General features: G+C 44.7%; 1 protein-coding gene across 1 annotated transcript in view; it reads right to left on the bottom strand.

Moving 5' to 3' along the window:
• The window catches only part of NRG1 (neuregulin 1), a gene marked incomplete at both ends in the record, with an annotated part of 1016643 nt that extends 999890 nt beyond the window's left edge, over window positions 1-16753 (bottom strand). The window contains one exon of the mRNA XM_082680216.1: window positions 16033-16753. Coding sequence (XP_082536342.1) covers window positions 16033-16753 — 721 coding nt within the window. The remainder of the gene's footprint in view (window positions 1-16032) is intronic.
• Between the last annotated feature and the right edge of the window lie 3486 nt (window positions 16754-20239).

Below are 20239 nucleotides of genomic sequence, written 5' to 3'. Positions count from 1 at the left end.
CAAGTTCTTACGTGACTAAGCATTAAATTCCCATAGGACCCAGGTACCTAGTAGAGAGACAGTAGTTAGTTCTCAAGTCAGCGTGTCAGGAAATATTTGAACCATTATCTGTCACTGAAGCGGCTTACGTGGTACACAGAACTCTTAGCCAAGGGGAAAAACACTAATAAAAGGGTGACCTTCAGCAACACTTTAGTTAACACTATATGTAACAATTTGATGATTTTTTAAAAAATCATATCTTTATACAAACTACCTATTAGATCCTTCAAGTATAGTCGTTCTTCCCAACCCCATGTCAAAAAAAGGTCGCGTTTTTATATATTTATTCATTATTTATTTTTGGCTACGTCGGGTCTTTGTTGCTGCACGTGGTCTTTCTCTAGTTGCGGCGAGCAGGGGCTACTCTTCCTTGTGGTATGCGGACTTCTCATTGCGGTGGCTTCTCTTGTTGCAGAGCACGGGCTCTAGGCGTGTGGGCTTCAGTACTTGCAGCACACGGGCTCAGTAGTTGTGGCTCACTGGCTTCAGTAGTTGTGGGTCGCTGGCTTCACTAGTTGTGGCTCGCCAGCTTCAGGAGTTGTGGCTCGCAGGCTCAGTAGTTGTGGCACACGGGCTTAGTTACTCCGCAGCATGTGGGATCTTCCCGGGCCAGGGCTCGAACCCGTGTCCCCTGCATTGGCAGGCAGATTCTTAACCACTGCACCACCAGGGAAGTCCTGGTTGCGTTTTTAAAATGGCTTCCTGCTGCCTAGGTTCAAATAAATAAAAATATTGCTGAAAGCCAGTCCTGATAACCCAGAAGCTGGCCACGAGTACTTCAACCCACCCCTGTCTGGAGTCCACCCCTGGCACTTGGCCAGAGCTCTTTACAAAGCCTCCATGCTGTTAACAAACTAGGTGCACTTTAAAATGCAAAAAATGGTACAAATGCACTTATTTACAAAACAAAAATAGTCACAGATGTAGAAAACAAACTTATGGTTACCATGGGGGAAAGCAGGGGCAGGGGAGATAAACTGGGAGATCGGGATTGACAAATACACACTACTATATATAAAGTAGATGATTAATCAGGACCTACTGTATAGCACAAGGAACTCTACTCAATACTCTGTGATGACCTATATGGGAAAAGAATCTAAAAAAGAGTGGATAGATGTATACGTGTAACTGATTCACTTTGCTGTACACATGAAACTAACAACATTGTAAATCAACTATACTCCAATCAATTCTTAAAAATAAGAAATAATAAAATGCAAAGCGTTTGGCAGCAGTCAGCACTCAGGAAGTGCTGCTCTGGGCAGGCTCTCCCTTCCCCACCTTCCGAAATTATTTTTCTAGGGACACAGCTGACCACTTCTTCCATCCTGATTCCTTGCTAAGTCTTCCTTTCCCTTCTCTGGTTTCTCCCTCCCTGTCACCTCTGGCCCCTCCTGTGTCTCATCATTAAAGGTTGCTGTTCTTCATGCTTCATCTTCTCCTCACCTTTCCTCACCCTTTACCCACTCTCCCTCAAGCAACTGTATCTACTCCCTGGGGACAGAAATAACCATGTCCTTGTCCAAAACTCCCACGTTCCTAAATCCAACTCAGACTCCTTTTTCTGAGTTCCATCCATCCAAGTGCTGACTTGGCATTTCCATTTGGACGGATCAAAAACACAGTAAGCTTCACCCTCCTTCTGCAGCATTCCCCACCCCCTTCCTAACGCGCACACAAGGGCTCGTACCAGAAACCCAGGGGTCAGCCTCTACATCCCCCTTTACAGGCAATCCCCCTTCATAACCAAGATGAAGAGATGCCTCCAAAACCATCTCGAATCCTCTTGCTTCTCTTCATCCCTCCTGCTCCCTCTCTAGAGTGAGCCCACATCCTCATCCCACTTGGAGCCCCAACTTCCCTGTAGGCACCCAACATCCCTTTTGCTCTCCGTTCTCTGCACAACAGCCAGTTGTGATATTTTCAAAATGGAAATTTTATAACTGATGTACTTAAAAACCCTCCAGTGGTTTCCTAGGCTTCTACGACAAAGTCAAGAACCCTAAAAATGCCAAAATTATCTGATTTTTCTCCTCACCTCTCAGACCTCAGTCTTGCCTCCTTTGCACCGACAGCCCTCTCTGCTTTTCCTCTTCCCTGCATCAGGAATGGAAATGTCCTTCTCTCTCCCCACTCCCATCAGAAATGTCTCTCAAGGAGACTTTCTGATATCTTTCAAACTAAGTTAGAGTCTTCTGTTCTACGTTCTCATGATACCTTGTACTTTTTCCCCTATAAAAACTTAGCACAATTATATATATATTATATATATATATATAATATATATCACAATCCTTTATGTAACTGTTCATTCTACCCTATTGGCTCGAAAGAGCCATGCCTAATTTCTTCATCACCAGGATTCCAGAAAGCAGTAGAAAGACTAGCAAATAATGGATGCCCAATAAATATTTGCTGAAGCAGTAAATTAGTAAAGCGTACTCACTGCTTCTCCTTTTCTATCAGTTACCTACACTGTTAAGCGATCTCATGATTCTCGTAATTCATTTAAGCAACATCCTCAGAATGGCCCCTACAGTCTCTCTCACAGGTCAGGAGTGCCTAAATCTAAGAGGAAAGGAATAGGACTTGGGGGGCTACACAAATTGATTGAAGAAGTGGTAAATTAACGACAAATTTCTAATCCATTTGAATGAATGAACAGATACGTCCTTGACTGACCTGCAGGTAGGACACTGCCTTAAGCTGTTCTGGAACCCAAGAACCTCGTGGAGCCAAATGGCCCATGACGAGGATGAGGGTGAAAAAGAGTACCACACATACATGATTAGTCTCTACCCTTTACACATAATCTTTCTTAGTTTTGTTTTTTGTCCCGCCATGTGGCATGTGGGATCTTCGTTCCCCAACTAGGGACCGAACCCACACCCCCTGATGTGGAAGCACGGAGTCTTAACCACTGGACCACCAGGGACGTCCCTACACATAATTCTTAAGTATCCTCTTTATATTCTCAATATTTAATAAAAAATTTTAAGAGCACAACAATAACGTGCACGATGTAGATGCACAAAAGACTAATTATTTTACACAACTTCACAACCATGCATTTATTGTCTCCGTTCACCTGTTATGAGTTGGTTCCTTTTCCTCCTGGGCTGCACAAAGGACGCACAGGCATACAACCAGCACATCATAAAATCACCAACAATCCTCACTAACAGGAAGTAGGTGGATAATATTGGCAACTTAATAATTTTCATGGACTTTTCGATAGTATTTTAAAAAGAAATATTACTGAGTACATAATGACAGTTATTTAGCAAGTTCCTGGAAATACAACAATGAAAAAAGTTAATAAAAGTGATTTAAAATGGTGGAACGATTACTCATCAATACAGTTCATACACTGGGCAGGTTGGACCTAACCATTTTGCTTTCTACGGGGAGCCTGACCAGCCATTCTTAATTTATCCCACTAAGTAATGTGATCATGAAACCCAATTAAGTCGGCAGTGATAAAGCCTGAGAGTATTTCTCCACGGCCCCTATATCAAAATGATTTGTTAAACACAGAGCTTTAAAAGGCATCCTCAACATGCCAGTGAAAGGCAGTGACCATGGCCTGACCCTCTGCATTTCCAGTGGTAGGAGATGAAATCAGACATAGTGAGCATCATACCTTTAAGTGTTAGCGCAAAACCTTAAAGATTTAGTGAAGTAAGACAGAGAAATATTGTATGATATCACTTATACGGAGAATCTTAAAAAAAAATGATACAAATGAACTTATTTATAAAACAGAAACAGACTCAGAGAACTTATGGTTACCAGGGGGGAAGAGTTGGGGGAGGGATAGTTTAGGGAGTTGAGGACTGACATGTACACGCTGCTATAAAGGAAAAAAATAAAGTGAATAACCAACAAAGACCTACTGTATAGCGCAGGGAACTCGTCTCAGTATTACGTAACAACCTGAATGGGAAAAGAATTTGAAAAAGAATAGATACATGTATACGTATAACTGAATCACTTTGCTGGCAACCCAAAACACAACACTATTAATCGACTATACTCCAATATAAAATAAAATGTTAAAAAAAAAAAGATTTAATGCAAAACCAACCTGCAAAATGTGAAGTTGAACACAAGACAGAGCACATAGCTCATATGGTATTTATCTACCGTGAACATGGACGGCTGTGATGTCTGCTCTGCATGTAACTATTCGGCTCACCCACTGCAATGAGGCAGCAAAAGGCAAATCTGTCTCCTTTCCGAAGGACAGCTGAGCCATTAGGAATAAAATGACCATTGCAAATTGGAACCCTGCCTATTTCAACCAATTTGGTCGGAAGTGAGGTTCAGCTATGCCTCAGGTGTCAGCACCCGTCTCTTTCAGAGGAAAGGAAAGACTAGAATATCTTGTGTCTGTCTACTCACCGGCAGAAATGAACTATTGAATTTGCACTGTAATATATTTGGGGTACCATTTCTTACAGCAGTTGGCCTACCCTAACTAGTACATCTACTATGAGAAAGGCAATGCTCAAAAGGGACCAATTCCCTTAAGTAAGATTCAGTCTTTGTCAGTATTTCTATTAAAAACAGCATGTATTCCTTTTCCTTATTAAAAGGAATACATAATCACTATAGAAATTCTAGAAATACACATGAAATTCCTAAAATCAATCATTCTAATGCCTAACTAACATTTTGTTATATAGATTTCCAGGCTTTTATTTCTCTTTAGATTGACAGATGGATATAAATAGATAGGTAATAGTAAAAGCAATTATACAGTCTGCACTATATTTTTTCACTTGACAATACACTATGAATGTATCTATAAGTCATTATACTTTCTTCTACAACAAGATTCTTAAAGACAACACAATCCATTATATAGCCATACAGTTTTATGTAACCGTCCTCCCACTGAAGGACATAGTCTGGTACAACGGGTAGCAAAGGCACAGAAAGTAGATAGAGAAGCAGACCGTTCTGGGGAAGAACGAACTGTAGGTGTAAATGTAAACATCCCTCCAGCCACTTGGCACGTGGGGAGCCATGCCGTCAGTGTAGCACAGGGTTCCAGGTAGGAGAAGAAATTGGATAAGAACACTTGGATAAAAGGTGAATGCCTTCTAAGCCATCCTAAGGAGTTCAGATTTTATCCTGATGGCAGCTGAAGAGGTTTAAGCAAGGGTATATAGTACCATCTTTTCTGCTTTGGAAAGATCATTAGCAATAGTTCAGAGAATGAATTTAAGACGAGGAGAATCCCTAAGCAAAGATAAGAGGCTGTTCCAATAAGGCTGAGAACTGCTACAGAAACAGTGGAGTTGGGGTAGAAGGGGGGGGTCTGAGATGTGTTAAGGAGGTAGAATCAATGAGATCTGGTCACCAAATGGATATGGGGCAGAAGCAGAGGTTTCCGGTTGGGCTAACTAGGAAGACACTGATGCTACCACATGGTGAGGAGTTAACTAAGCTCTTATGAGCACTTACTACTCTATGTGGCATAGAATAAGCTGTCACTCCAGGAAGCCACTGGTAGTAACAGCAGTGACTGTAATAGGAGTCGCGATAGCAGTTTCATCATTAGTATCCAGGTGTCCAGACGGACTGCCAGGGGACATGATGAGATCCTGTTCAATGTGTTTACTGTGAAGTGTCTGTAGGACATTTGGGTGGGTTATCTGGTAAGTGCTTGAATATACTGATCTGGAGCCAGAAAATAGGGCCTGGGCTAGAGATATGGACCTAGGAGCCATGGTTTCTAAGCACCATTAGATCTGCTGGAATAGCTGAACTCATCAGAGGCAAAGGAAGGAGCAAAACAAAACTAGACACGACGCAGTTGAGTCGTGCCCGGCCCGTGTGGCACTGCCAACGCCTCTTCATGCAGTGATTTTAAAAGATCCAATTATTTCTCATCTGACAACTTGCTTCTGTATTGCTCCTTCTACTCACAAAGGGACTAAAATCTATCATCTTCTGGCCCCAACCATAAATATCATAAGCTGAGAAAGGTCTTTTAACCCAATTCTGCATGAAGGTGGGAACTCTCTCCCCACCACCATCAGAACTGGTACCATCTGGCTGGAAACCAGGATTTCCCTACTCTCTGCGCTGGTCTCGTCCATTTCCACAACAGCACTAATGATTAAAAACCTAAAACAGTGTCAGACTTACACTGTTAAAATAGATAAATTAAAATTCATAGTAAAGCACTTCGAATCTTCTTTGTCATTTTATAAAACAAATGACTGAACTTCTTGCTTTAAAAGTTTACAGTTGTAAATTAATATATTAATCATACTTTATAGCTTCAAAGACAGTATCTGCTTTTTGAAAAGACGATGCTCATGAACACAAATAACTACTCTTTGACAGTGTAATAAAATGACCCAAAAGGCAAGGGAGGCGAAAAGCTTTGGAGGAAAAGGGGAGACGCTTTTTCACTCTACTTAAGCTGTCACTCCTCTTTCGGAGTGTCCAAAAGTTTCACAATTGTTTTTCCATGACTCTTCTCCACAGAACAAGACTAAAATGAGGAGAGAGGGAAAGAAAAGCTCCTCGGGCAGTAGCAGAAGGGGTTTGCATGTTGGGTCATTTCTGAGATGAGAACCAGATGCAGATTGAATGGACCATGGAAAGCTCTTTACTTCCACCTTCTCATGCTGCATATTAGGGAACTGAGGCCCAAAGAGGTAAAGTTACTCACCCCAAACCACCCAGGTACTAAACTACAAAGCTAGAAGTGGAAAGGAGTTCTCCTGACTCTAAGGCTGGGGCACTTTTCACTTGTGAATAAGCTGAGGACACCCCAAGTGTCTGACTGCAAGGATACTGTGGTCTCCCAGGTGAGGCAAGACATTCACAGCTAGAAAAACTGTTAAACACATCAGTTTTTAAAAACCAAAGATAACATAAGGGAAATTTGAAATGCACCACGTATAAAGTATGGAGTAAAACATACTTTATATGGTGCTCTGTATTCAAAGGCTAGAGTGAGTATTTCTGGCAGGATCGTTATTAGGACTGTTGTGGAAGCAGTAGGATATAGCAGTCCCTTGAAGGAGACACAGAATTTCTGTGGACAGAAATGAGGGAAGAAGCAGACCCAGGCAGAGGAAGTGGCATATGTAAAAACTAGAGGATTAGGGCTTCCCTGGTGGTGCAGTGGTTAAGAGTCCGCCTGCCGATGCAGGGTACACGGGTTCGTGCCCCGGTCCGGGAAGATCCCACACGCCGCGGAGCGGCTGGGCCCGTGAGCCATGGCCGCTGAGCCTGCGCGTCTGGAGCCTGTGCTCCACAACGGCAGAGGCCGCAGCAGTGAGAGGCCCGTGTACCGCAAAAAAAAACACAAAAAACTAGAGGATTAGGAAAGTACACGGCCTGTTCATGAAGCAGCCTGGATAAAATCGTTCACATAGTACAAGTGACAAAGATTAGGCTCGGTTTGGATTAAGGAGGACCCTGAACGTCAGGGTCTAGAGGTAACTATGATGCATCCATTGAAAGTTTGAGCAGAAAAAGAGGTCTCGTAAAAGTAGTATTTTAGAGCGATTCGTCCTCCAGTGCAGGGTTTAACGAAAGTCAGTTTGCAGCAATGGACAGAACAGAGGCAGGGAAATTATAAAAAAGGAAACAATGAATAAATAAAAATTAAAAGATGCTGATACTAATCCGGGTATGATAAGGAGTCTCTCTGGACCATGTTGATAGCAATATGAATAGTGACTAGAGGCTAACTTTAACCTTTAAACCTTTTATTGGTTTTTATTAAGCTATTATCTATTGTAATTTCGTTATTTGGTGGCTTCAGATTCAGGAGCCTAAATGCTGGGTAAATTAAGAGATGGACAGATGAACACCTCTGTTTCTGGGAACTTTTGTTTATTAATGACAGTGTAATTAGAAGCACTAACTTTGAATAGAAAACAACAACAATACAAAAACTGCTCATCACCACTTCACACCCATCAGGATGCCTATCATCAAACCAATAGAAAATAATACACATTGGCGGGAACGTGAAGACATTGGAACCCTTGTGCATTGCCGGTGGGAATGTAAAATGGTACAGCTACTGTGGAAAACAGCATGGCAGTTCTTCCAAAAATTAAACATCAAATTACCATATGATCCAGCAATTCCACTTCTGGATATGTATCCAGAAGAATTGAAAGCAGGGTCTCGAACAGATATTTGTACACCCATGTTCATAGCAGCATTATTGACAACAGCCAAAAGGTAGAAACAACCCAAGTGTCCACTGACAGATAAACAATGTGGTACATACATGCAATGGAATATTATTCAGCCTTCAAACGGAATGAAATTCTGACACATGCTACAACATAGATGAGTCTCAAATTCATTATGCCGAGGGAAATAGCCAGTAACAAAAAGGCAAATACTGTGTGGTTCCACTAAAAGGAGGTAAAATAGAGTCAAATTATGGAGACAAATCAGAACGGTAGTTGCCAGGGGCTGGAGGAGAGCGAATAGGGAATTCTTGTTTAATTGGTTTGGAGTTTCAGTTTGGGAAGATGACAAACTTTTGGAGATCGATGGTGGTGATGGTGGCATGTGAATACTTAATGCCACTGAACTGCAACTTAGAAATAACTTAAATGGTGACTTTTATGTTATTACAACTTGGGGGAAAAACACACTCACCAGAATAAGACTGTGGTCCAAAAATGCTTGACTTTCTAATAAAATTCCCACTGCAATTAAAGAAAAGTTGCCACGATTTCTGAGGAAAAGATGTGAGCCATCTCAGTGGATGGGAATGAGGACCTCGGAGGAAAGAGTATCTCAGAGGTGTCCAGACTTGCAAAGAAATAGAGAGCCGGGGAAATTTCAAAGCTGTGGTCCTTGTGTGCTGATGGCATGACAATGAACTCTTGAGTGGAACATCTCCATCCAGGCAGCCACCGAAGGGCCTCCACTGTCAGAATCACCTCCCGAGGACCAAGTCTAATGATCAATTTTACCTGAAACAACGACAGCTACCCTTCTCCTCCTCAGTAGACAGAACCTCCTCTCCAGGTCTGCACTGAGTTGCAGCCAGGATGCTCCCTGCGGTAGAAGAAAATGCCACCACCGCATCTGCTGCTTCACAGATGACACATCGCCCATGGTGTCCCCAAGGCCGACCAAAAAAGTGGAGGAAAAGGATCTCATTGTTCACCAGAGCCCACATGGACAGGCGCCGTCCCACCTACATTCTAACCAAGAGCTGACTGGATGTTCACGACAAAGGAAAGAAAAAGTGAAAAGTAAGTCATCCAAAATCTTTTCTTATTACTTCTGAGGGATACAAGCAGTCTTTTCCATCCTCAGTTACAAGAACTGCACTTACAGGGCTGACGTGGTGAAACACCTTGGGGGAGATCAGGGAGAACACAGAATTCCTGAGAGCTGAGATCTAGTACCCAAAACAAAATTGGTTGGGATGATTTGGTAATGGGTCTGCTCAAAACAGTGGCAGGGATCCATTGACAATCGAAAACCCCTTTTGTGCTTGGAAGTCTTTACAACACAGGGAATTCTGTTCCCCAGCTGGGGCTATAGAGTACACAGAATACAGAATACTAAAATCCAGGAATAAGTTATGAAAAAAACAAATTTTAGGAAATTAAATAACCTTTCTTGGAAGCCCAAAGGTTGATCCAGAGGAGGAAATGGTGTCCTGACAGGATGTGGTTCTAAATGTACTTCCTACAAAGAGGCTAGCTCACCAAATTAGAGAGCTGAAGAGAAAGAATCAGAGGTTTTGTTTTCTCCAAAATTCAGCCTAGAACAGTGATTGCCACCATCCAACACCATCCAACAAGCATCCAGGATGCTTCGTTCATTTATTCATTTGATTATTTAACACGTATTTAACCCACACGGGTCAGGCAACATGTGTCTATCACAGAGGGAAAAAAAGACACAAACTCAACGAGTAATAGTTATAACCCAGTGGTCTTAGAAAGCCCCTCAATTTTTTAGCTTCTTTTGCCTTAACAGCAATTCGCAGACTAGAGACAAATGTTTGGGACAACAGTATTACTGCTGTGACTTTCCTAATGCAGCAAAGCAGAGAGGGCTTCACCTCTCTGATCATGACCCCTCCATGCCCCGGGCTCACGGGTGTGCCCACCACCAAGACCCTAGGGCTCACATCAGGCATGTTCCCTTGTGCTGGGCTCTGTTCAGCTCACACTTGGTGGCACAGCAGAGCGAAAGAAGTAATTCCCTCCCCTAGGCTCTGGGCATGACCTCCTAAACCTGGCCCCCAGCTCCAGAAGCAGGCAGCACTCGGAGCTGTGCTCTTCTAGTCCCCAGCACACTGACTGGGGCAGATCTCCAAAGCCGGGCTTTGTAGCGGGGAAGCCCCTGAAATAGAGATGCAATGCGGGTTACCATCTATGTCTTCATGGGAGGAACAAAGAGCCTATCAGGAACTGAAAGACACCTATTGTAAATTCACATCTTTTTTTTTTTTTTTTTTTTTTTTTTGCACCGTGCAGCTTGCAGGATTCTCAGTTCCCTGAGCAGGGATTGAACCCAGGCCCTGACAGTGAAAGCCCAGAATCCTAACCACTAGGCCACCAGGGAACTCCCAACATTCACGTCTTGTGATCTAGGACCTCCGTATTCTGACACACTTAGACCCAGACAGCGGAATTCCAAGGTGTCAAGAGAAGACTTGTCAGTGTGACGATGAGCAAGCATCAATACATCCTTTGCTCTCTTGAAGACTCAGATCCACTGATGGGCCCCATCGTTTACCTAAAGCTTTACCCTGCAGTGTCCTCACAAAGGAAATAGAGATGAAGGGAAGACACAGCTGAAGCCTGAGTTAGGAACTGATACCTCTGTCTCCCCTGTACCATCCAAGCTGTGAGTAAACTTTTTGTTTTTTTAGTTATTTAAAAAAAAAAAAAAAAAAAACAGGATATAAATTGGGCTAGGTCCTGATGGGGAGAATCAAGGTTAGGATACAGTTTCTCAGGAAACTATTTTCCAAAGGGAAAAATATCCTGGTTCTCTGGAAGACTAAGAAAATAATGTCAATTACCACTTAGGCATCTCGTTCGAGGATGGCTGGGGGCAAGTCTGTGTTGGGGGGACTATTTCCTAACATTCAGATCTATGCGGAGCAGAGATTCGTCAACCCATTTTAAGCTTTCAACTTCACCAAAATGTCTTTTTTCTTAAATCTTCTTCGACCTGTACGGATCATTTGCAGATGGAGAGTCAGGAGACAAGCCTTCAGAAACAGGCTTAACTCAAGCCCATCACCGCCCTAAACAATATGAAAACACAGTACTACGAAATACAGCCTCTCAACTAGCACTTAATAAGACTTAGCTCTGAATTCTGTAAATGTGCAAATAATTCAACTTTACATTTTAAAATGTGACAGGCTGTATCACTAATCAGCTGTTCAAGTATTAGAAAGTGACTGAAATTTGGGACAGGGGCTAGGTCATACGTTCTTTCATAATGTTACTTTCATTTTAACTTAAATGTCATGATAACGTAACAGCCCAGAGTAAAATGTGCATGCGCAAATTTAGAGCATTCATACTTGAATGGAAAACTGTCTACAAAGTAAGGACGTTAAAGATTCGTTTCTCACTTTCTTATGAAAACTTTGACGAAAACATGTTGTTACACTATTGTTTTTGGTAACAAACTGCATGAGTCCATAAGAGCCCTAATTATTTTTTTAACCTTTTGTTTTCTTTACAAACTTTCTTCATTATATACTTTCAATGACTGTAATAATACATGAATCCCTACCACTGTTTCTCATTATATACTTTGTTTTCATTATCATTCATTTATATAAGGCTAATCAAGATACCCATTCAATCAGAATTACCTACACACATAATGTTTCCACATCATTTGAGCATATCAAAAACAACCAAACAAAAAACCTAAGTATTGCTAAGTACTGAGGGCAGATGAGAGTTTCAAGATCTTTGGACACCTGGCCAGTTCATCACTTGTCACTGAAATTTAAAAATAGGTTTTAAAAGATGTTATGTTTATAATTAAGAAAAAAATAACAGGAAGAAAATGGGCATCGAAGCAAAGGAGATTTCCTGAACAATGAATAGATTGCATTTGACAAGGGCAATAACCCGCCCAATCACGTCTTTTGCTCTCATTTGCTATAAATATACAGGCCAGCGGAAGCACAGCCCATTGTTTTGACCCTCAGGGCTGTTTAAGCTTCCTGGTCTTACCTAATACATTAAGACATATGGTAAAACTTTCCCTAGATCCAGAGGATTTATAGATCTCCCACAACTTGATGAGAACGATCCCCTAGTGCCTGTAATATACTGATTCAGATATTTAAATTCATCTTTTAAAATATTTTTATTCCAAAGAGTTGTTTTCCCAAAGGACCCATCTTGGTTTCATTTTTTAAAATAAATATATATAAATACATACACGGTTTCTCTACTCAACAGAAAGAAGTGTTTTAAATACAGTACAGAATTGACAGTAAGATTTATACAGTTTAGAGAGCGCCATCACAAGCACTTGGGAAATTACGTTTACACATTTATGATAGACAAGTAGCCAAGCTGTATCTGTTCCTATTGCTCTACCCTTAATATAGCTTTTATTAAGAATAATTCTCTTCAATAGTTGGCTGGCAAATCCCTGCAGCATTTCTGTCATTTTCATAACACCATAAGGTCAGCACACTTTATGAAACAGTTACTGAGGACATGAGAAAAAGAAAGACGTTGATCATAAATATCTGACAAACATGTTTGCATTATTACACATTCCAATATGATATAATATACTGAATATTTAGATTGGCTTGTAAGAACACAACTGATGTACAAATCTTGCATGGCCCAATTATAGATGTTATTCAACATCAGTATTTTTACTCCTTTTTGGGAATCAGTTACAGCCTAGTATAACCGCAATGCTTTGAAAACTAGAAGTGTAGTACATCAAACAATGATTTGCTTGAATAATGGCAATTTAATTGCACAGCAAATTATTCTCCATTCCAATAAATATAAAACCTAGAAATGTCTTAGCCTGTGTAGTGAGCAAGAGAGAAAGCAAAGACTGGGAAGAATTTAACTGTAAAGGAAGTATAGTTCACACAAACCTCCAACATAAAGCAAACAAGCTATGAGGTTCTGTGTTGTCACCTCAAATACACTACACAGTTTTTGTTTCCAAAAGTCCGTTGTTCAGAGGAGAGCTTCTTTTTATACAGACTCTACTCAGGAGTTTCTCTTAGATGGGGAGAGGGGACGGGGAGGAGAGAAAAAATAATTCAGGGAAGACTTCAAGTAGCTCAACCCTAAGGCTAATCTGTTGCACGTGTCGTTTCTACACTAGGAAGCAACTTGTAGGAAACAACACTGCAGCTGAGCAAAGGAGAGCTGGAAACTGTTGCCCTGGGTACGATATCACAAAATGACTTGGCTATATCCCCTCTCCAGCCTAGCATCAGGGCTCAGGCAGGAACAACCATCGCGCCCCCAGGGCAGCTTCGTGTGGTTAGATAAGAACCCTCTGCTCCATCACTCTCCCTGAAATCTCCTGACCAGAAGCACACAGAAGCAGCTCAACCACGACAAATCAGTCCCTATTCTCTCTGTACATTTTTTTTTGCCCAATTTGTGTTCCTTTGCCTGGTAAGTTCTGAATGGCACTGTTAAACCAGACCACACAACTGGAAGAATTCACAAGTTTTCACACACATACACACTTTTACACCCCACATTCCAAGTATGGACTTACTGAGTTTCCTTATATAAAACAGCTTATACTATTTACTTATAGCCTACAATGTCACAATAACTACTATGTTCGTAAAAATCCAAGAGAAACTTTGAGCACGATTTCAGTTAGTCTTTAGCTCAACCTATTAAAGTTTCACGCGGTATCGTAATTTAAAGTACGTAACCCTAAAATCACCAAACATACACAATAATTACACAAACCTGAAGCAGTAACTTCATGATTTCTTAATCTACTACATTACACGCAGGAGATTTCCAGTTCATTTAAAAAAACAACCCTGCTTTGTTTAGCATGCCACAACTTACAACTAGGTATTTCCTTTGACTGGCAAACAAAAAGGCAAGACTACCTTTAGTGAAGCTTTTTCGGCTTAGAAGCACGAAAATAGTATTTCTCCACACAACATGAATTTTCCATTTCCAAGCGTCCTCTGGACACTTATAAGAAGTTTACCCCTGAAAGCTGACATCTCCTTCTAGTTTGAAGGCGTAACTAACACCATGGCTTATCTAGCAACACTCCACCCCCCATCCTAGGCATCAGTGCCAACTACGATCCCCTTTATATTAACTTCCACCATGTGCAGTAAGTGATCCACCACTCATATGGTTTGGGGTAAAAGCAAAATCCTTCCTGAACGGCATACAATAAAACACGTGAAAATGGGATGACAGCGTGGCTTAAAATGTTTTGTTTCAGATTCTCTAACAGAATAACATATGATGCAGTTCAATGGTGAGGAGCTTTTGTGTTTCCTAATAAAGACAGCTCCCAGCAGAGAGTTTCCCATGTTTTATAGTGACATCTATCAGCCAGACCCGGGGAATCCCAACATCACTCAGCTTTCTTCAGCACCACTGTTTGAGAACAGCTTCCGGCCACAGAGTGGTGCAATCTTAACAGGTCTCTGGCGCACAAAGTGCATTGTGAAAATAAGGCAATGGAGGATAAGCAATGCTCTTCCCTGACATCAAAACCAAATCGGTAGGCATCAATTAACCGCAGGCTACAAGCATCAGAAATGCTCATCAGAAATTTAAATAACCATCACCTGATACGAATTGAAAACAGCTGACGCACTGTACATCACAGGCGGACCCAGCATGGCATGGTGCTGAGTTTTGTAAAAATTCAATTAACCCAACCATCTATCAGACGGATACATCAAGACCAGGGGAAAACTATTACTCACGTTAGAATCTGTGATGTGTAATCATGTTAATTTTTGGTTTGAGACGAAACCCCCTATGTTTTAGTGATTACATGATCATCAGGAAATTACACAAATATTTAGAACCTAGAAATTACTTTATGAATGGCATAAACGTAATGCTACTTCAGAAATGTAATCAGCTTATCAGCTGATTTCTCGGACCTGATAATACTAAGGAGACCTGGGAAGAACCCTTTGCAGTGGTAAAATCGGGAAAGGTCTTTGAAACACGATTGCTAAACTTATCTTCCGAAATTCTCCTTAAGGGCCTACACATGCGAAGCTCCATAATGACACTCATCTGTTCTGACGCCCTGACGTGCCAAAGCATACTCCAAACGAAAATACTATGAAAACAAAAATTCTTGACATGATGTCAGCAGAAAGAAAACACCCAACTTTATATACTTCTCACATACACATTTTCACAAAGTGCAGACTGCACCTGTCTGTTCAGACAATGAGTTCGCCAAAAACTCTGCCACATCGCAAGGGGAATCGCAGTGCTCTGTCCTTTTCTTGTTGGACTCTCCATAGACGACACAAACCCCTGACCAAGTCCACACTCCGGACTCGAAGTGATGGGAAGACTTTACAGTCCTGTCCGACTCACCTTTCCTCCTTCAGAGGAAAAGCCCCACACGGCTGCCCTTAACAGCAACTCCTAACGAAAGAGTTCAAGAAGGCACGCGCAAGAAAGCAGCCGGCCCATTTCCATTCTACTTGGCGAACGAAACCCCAAGGAATTAAAAAGTTTGAGGCGGCCCCAACCGAGGACCAAACTTGGGCTTTCACCAATGGCAATGCCTCGAAACCGGGACACTGGAGAAGGCGCTGCCCGTGGAATCCAATCCGCGAACCCTCCTCCTCTGAGGATCGCCCAGAGGCTTCCAAGCCCGAAACTCCACCGCTCAGACCGCGTCCGTCGAAAGCCCGGCGCCCGCCGCGCCCCGGGAGTGCGCCCTCCCCGCCCCGCCCGAGCGCGCCCCGCGAGGCGAGGAACTTACCGCACCGCTTGCACAGCACCCGGCTGACTTCCTTCTTGAGGTTCCGGCCCGTCTCGAGAGGGGGGAAGGATGCTCGGAAGGCGGCCGGCGCACGGCCGCTGCTGTTGGCATCGGGCTCCATGAAGAAGATATACCTGCTGTCCTCCTTGAGCCGCCCGCAGGAGGGGAACGCGGGGTGGCCCCAGGCGCCCAGGCGCACGGTGAGCAGCGAGTCCTTCTTCAAGCCCCCGGCTTTCACCGCCCACACCTGGTGCACCTTCACCAGATAGGGCGCCTCGTCTCCGGGCTCGGCGGCGCTGGGCGCGGGGCCCGTGGGCCACGGGTGCACGGTCCGGTTGGCGGCGGGCAGCGCTCCCGGGCCGGCGGCTGACGGCTGGCGCTCGCCTCCCCACGCCCCTGCCTCGCCCGCCGCCGCCGCCGCCGCTGCCTTCCTGTCGAGTGCCCCCTGCTGCCGCCGCGGCGCGTGCACCTTTCCCTCTATCACCACCGCGGCGCGCTGAGCCAGCTCCTGCACCGAGCCCACGCTGGGCGGGGACGCGTAGCACACCGAGGCCCCCGCGGGAGCCGCCTCGTCGCCGGCGGCCGCCCCCGGCGCCAGGGCCGCGGTCCACAGCAGCAGCAGCAGCAGCGGCGGCGGCGGCGGCGAGCGGGCGTCAGGGCCGGGGCGCGGGGCCCGGGGTCCGGTCCTCTCGGAGCGGCGCGGGGCGCGTCGCCATCTCATGGTGCGAGGTGCGTGCGGTCTCTTGGCTGTTGGTTCGGACTCTGCCTCGCTCCCTCGCGCTGCCTCCCTTTTCCTCTCCCCTCCTCCCCCCGCACCCCTCCCCCTTACCCTCCTCCTAATTTATTTATTGGCGGGAGCTGTGGGAGAGTTGTTTACGGGAGGAGGAGGAGGAAGGGAGAGAAGAGGTGGGTGGAACCACAGAAAGGCCAAGCAGTATAAGGGCAAAAAAAAAAAATGTTTTTTTAAGCAAAATAGAAAAAAAAAAAAGCCGCCGCCGCGGTTGCTGGGAGTGACAGGTCCTCCCCGCGCCGCCGCCGCGCCCGAGCCCGGCTGTCGGGGCTGCCGTCACCGGAGGAGGACGTGGAGGTGCTGCTCGGCGGGGAACAGTCCTTTGTGTGAAGTGATGCTGCGGCGGCTGCTGAGGCTGCGAGCGGGCGGCGGGGCGAGCGCGCGAGGGAGAGATCCCTGGAGGCGGAGTTGCGTGCCTGGAAATCGCTGGGCGACCGCGGCGGCAGCGCCCTGCGCCTCGCCGGCCTGTTTACCTGCGGGGCGAGCTCGGCCCGCGCCTCCCTTCCCCATGCCGATGCCCGAGCCCGGCCCGCGAGTCGGTCCTCCCGGGTCTTCCCTGGCCTGCGCGCCGCCTCCCTCTCCGTCGCCCCGATTGTTGCACTGGGAGGCCGGGCGGCGACCAGGCTGCAGTCTGAGGGGGCTGCGGAGATTTCCCGGGCTCTGAGAGGTGACGCTTCTTTGACCGGGGACCTGTTAGCCGGCGCAGGAAGGGAGCACGCGGGATTTCCGGGGCCTCGTGGCAGAAAAGTTTTGGGTGAACTGGTTACCGGAGAGACCAAAGGGAGCAACACGTTCGCAGGAGAAAGGCTGCAATTAGAACAACTTTCTATCTCGCTCGCTCCCCTGCTAACGCGCACACACACGGAGCTCTTCAGGTTTGCTGCCTCTTCCACGGCTCCCTTCGTGGGACGCTTCAGGCTTGATTACCCTTGCCTTTTCTGCTGTGGAAATTCCCCGTTCGCCGTGATTTTCTGACCTTTGGGGTACTGCTGATCTGAGCATTGCTTGAATAAAATAGTGGCTCAATAAGGCCATTTGGTATAAAGTTTCTGGCGCTTCGTCAACTACTCCGCTTTTAAAAAAAAAAAAAAACTGAATGAAACGAAGGACGCCTCCGTGCCTGCTGGTACAAAGGATCCCAGGCATGAGGGGCTGTAGGTTAAATATTGTTCCATCTGAATATCACACCCGCCCCACCCTAACTCATCCCATCCCCCTCGGAACCCTCCACCGCTGTCCCGCCAAATTTAAGAAGCTGCTTTTGAAACAAGAATCCGTCATCTCCCAGGGATGTTCTGTCCCGGCAAGTACCACTCAACAGAAAGAACACATTTTTAGCATTTAAAGGAAGCTATTTCTCTTGCGCTTTTTATGGTAAAAAATAAATTCAATGATCTAATAAAATTGAGTCGAAGCTGTGTGTTATTCAATGGCCTACTAGATGCACGTTGTGAGAATTTAAGACTTTAAAAGCACTCTAGCTACATAATATCCTTTACTCTGGGATTCTGTGAAGTTGCCTCTAGCAGTTTCTTGAAAGTAAGTCACATAAACTTTAGACTTCTCTATATAAAAAGTAAAAGCAGATTGTAGGCCACAAAGATCTTTTCTTTTTTCCCCCTTGGCATAATATAGTTGGCTAGAAAACAATGCCTCACTCTCTCAAAGTACATCTTGGACAGATGGGGTACTGAAGCTCACTGTGTGTTTCAGCATGTGGGCATTCCTATTTCTTAGGGCTTGATGGTGCGCCTCAAGAGTTGTAATAGTGCAGGTCTGACTTCCAGTATATGTTCTCTTAAATGCTCATGCTCCTGATTTATTGGAAGAAAGTGGTCAGACATCCAATCCTACTGGTGTCTTCACTCTTCTTTGACCTGACCTCACACCTTTCTGACTCTCAACCTGTTTGGAGTTGCAACTCCAGCCTAGAACGCTTTCTCCCTTCCTCTCCACCTTTCAGACCTTGTATCAGCTATCTACTGCTGTATGACAAACCAGTCCAAAATTTGTTGGCCTAAAACAATATTGATTCACATAGCCCAGGATTCTGTGGATCGGTGAACTTTTTTTTTTTTTTTTTGTGGTACGCAGGCCTCTCACTGCTGTGGCCTCTTCCGTTGCGGAGCACAGGCTCCAGATGCACAGGCTCAGCGGCCATGGCTCACGGGCCCAACCGCTCCGCGGCATGTGGGATCTTCCCGGACCGGGGCACGAACCTGTGTCCCCTGCATCAGCAGGCGGACTCTCAACCACCGCGCCACCAGGGAAGCCCCTGGAGCGGCGATTTTGACTGGGCTCACTGATGGTGCTGCTGGGCGCTGACTAGTCTCAGCCTCAGCTGAGACAGCTCATCTCTTAATGGATGTGGTCTGTTTCAACAGGCTTAACCTGGGCTTGTTCATGGCGGCTGGACAGGTTCCAAGAGAGTGGACAGAAGCATGCAAGGTGTCTTGAGGCCTGGCCTCAGAACTGGCACCTCACCACTGCCTGTGTTACAAGGCGAATTACAGGAGTTCTCCATGTGAGGAGCTGGAAACTTGCATTGCCAAGGGGCAGAGATTCGGGAAGAAGACCTGAGGCCATGTCTACAATCCACTACAGATAGTAAGCATCCTTTGAGGTCCACCTGCCCCCTGTAGCCTTCTTAAACACTAGACACTCAGAGTGACCCCAGCATTTGCAGCCCCCCTGCATTTGCAATCTGTCTTGTGCCTCATTTTTGAACATGTTATTTTATTGTGCCCAAGTGTTTCCGTTTGACTCCCATCTCTTCAACTAGTAAAAGCTTGTTAAAAAGCCGAGACGGTGTTTCCAGCATTCCCGTTTTAACCCAACTGGGGGGGATATAGTAAACACTCAATAAATGTCAGCTGATTAATCAGGACTGATGTGGTAACGTGCTTCCCACACGTTACCCCAATACTACCCACCCTGTCACGGAGATGGAAGTCCGGGAAGTGAAAACAATAACATTTAAAGCACTGGCTTACAGGCGCAGATACCCCTCTTAGGACTTCACCAAGCATTTTATCTATGATTAAACATAAGCTGCTTCATATGTTTTTTTAATGCCCTTTTTCTGTATTTTTTTATGCCTTTACCTCACTCCCACATTCTCTTCTACTCCTCTCTCAGCTAAGTAGTGTTAAGGGGTAACTCTTGTGGATCTTTTCTAAGCATAGGTGAGAACCATTTGCACGTATATTTCCTTGCTGTTTTTGTATTGGAGTCTTCCTGTTCAGGTGCTCCCAAATGTTAAAAGGATGTTTCCCTTTTGAATGAAAGGGGGAGAACATTTCTAATATGATTAACATATACTTGAGAAATGTATGAACAATTGTTCAGTGTGATTACATGCTCTTCAGAAAAGGGACAATTTAATTGGTCCACACTGTTTTAAAAAGACAAAAAGAA

Source organism: Grampus griseus, assembly GCF_964374135.1.
Source record: "Grampus griseus genome assembly, chromosome: 21".
NCBI lineage: Eukaryota > Metazoa > Chordata > Mammalia > Artiodactyla > Delphinidae > Grampus > Grampus griseus.
This window is presented reverse-complemented; position numbering and strand designations above follow the sequence as displayed.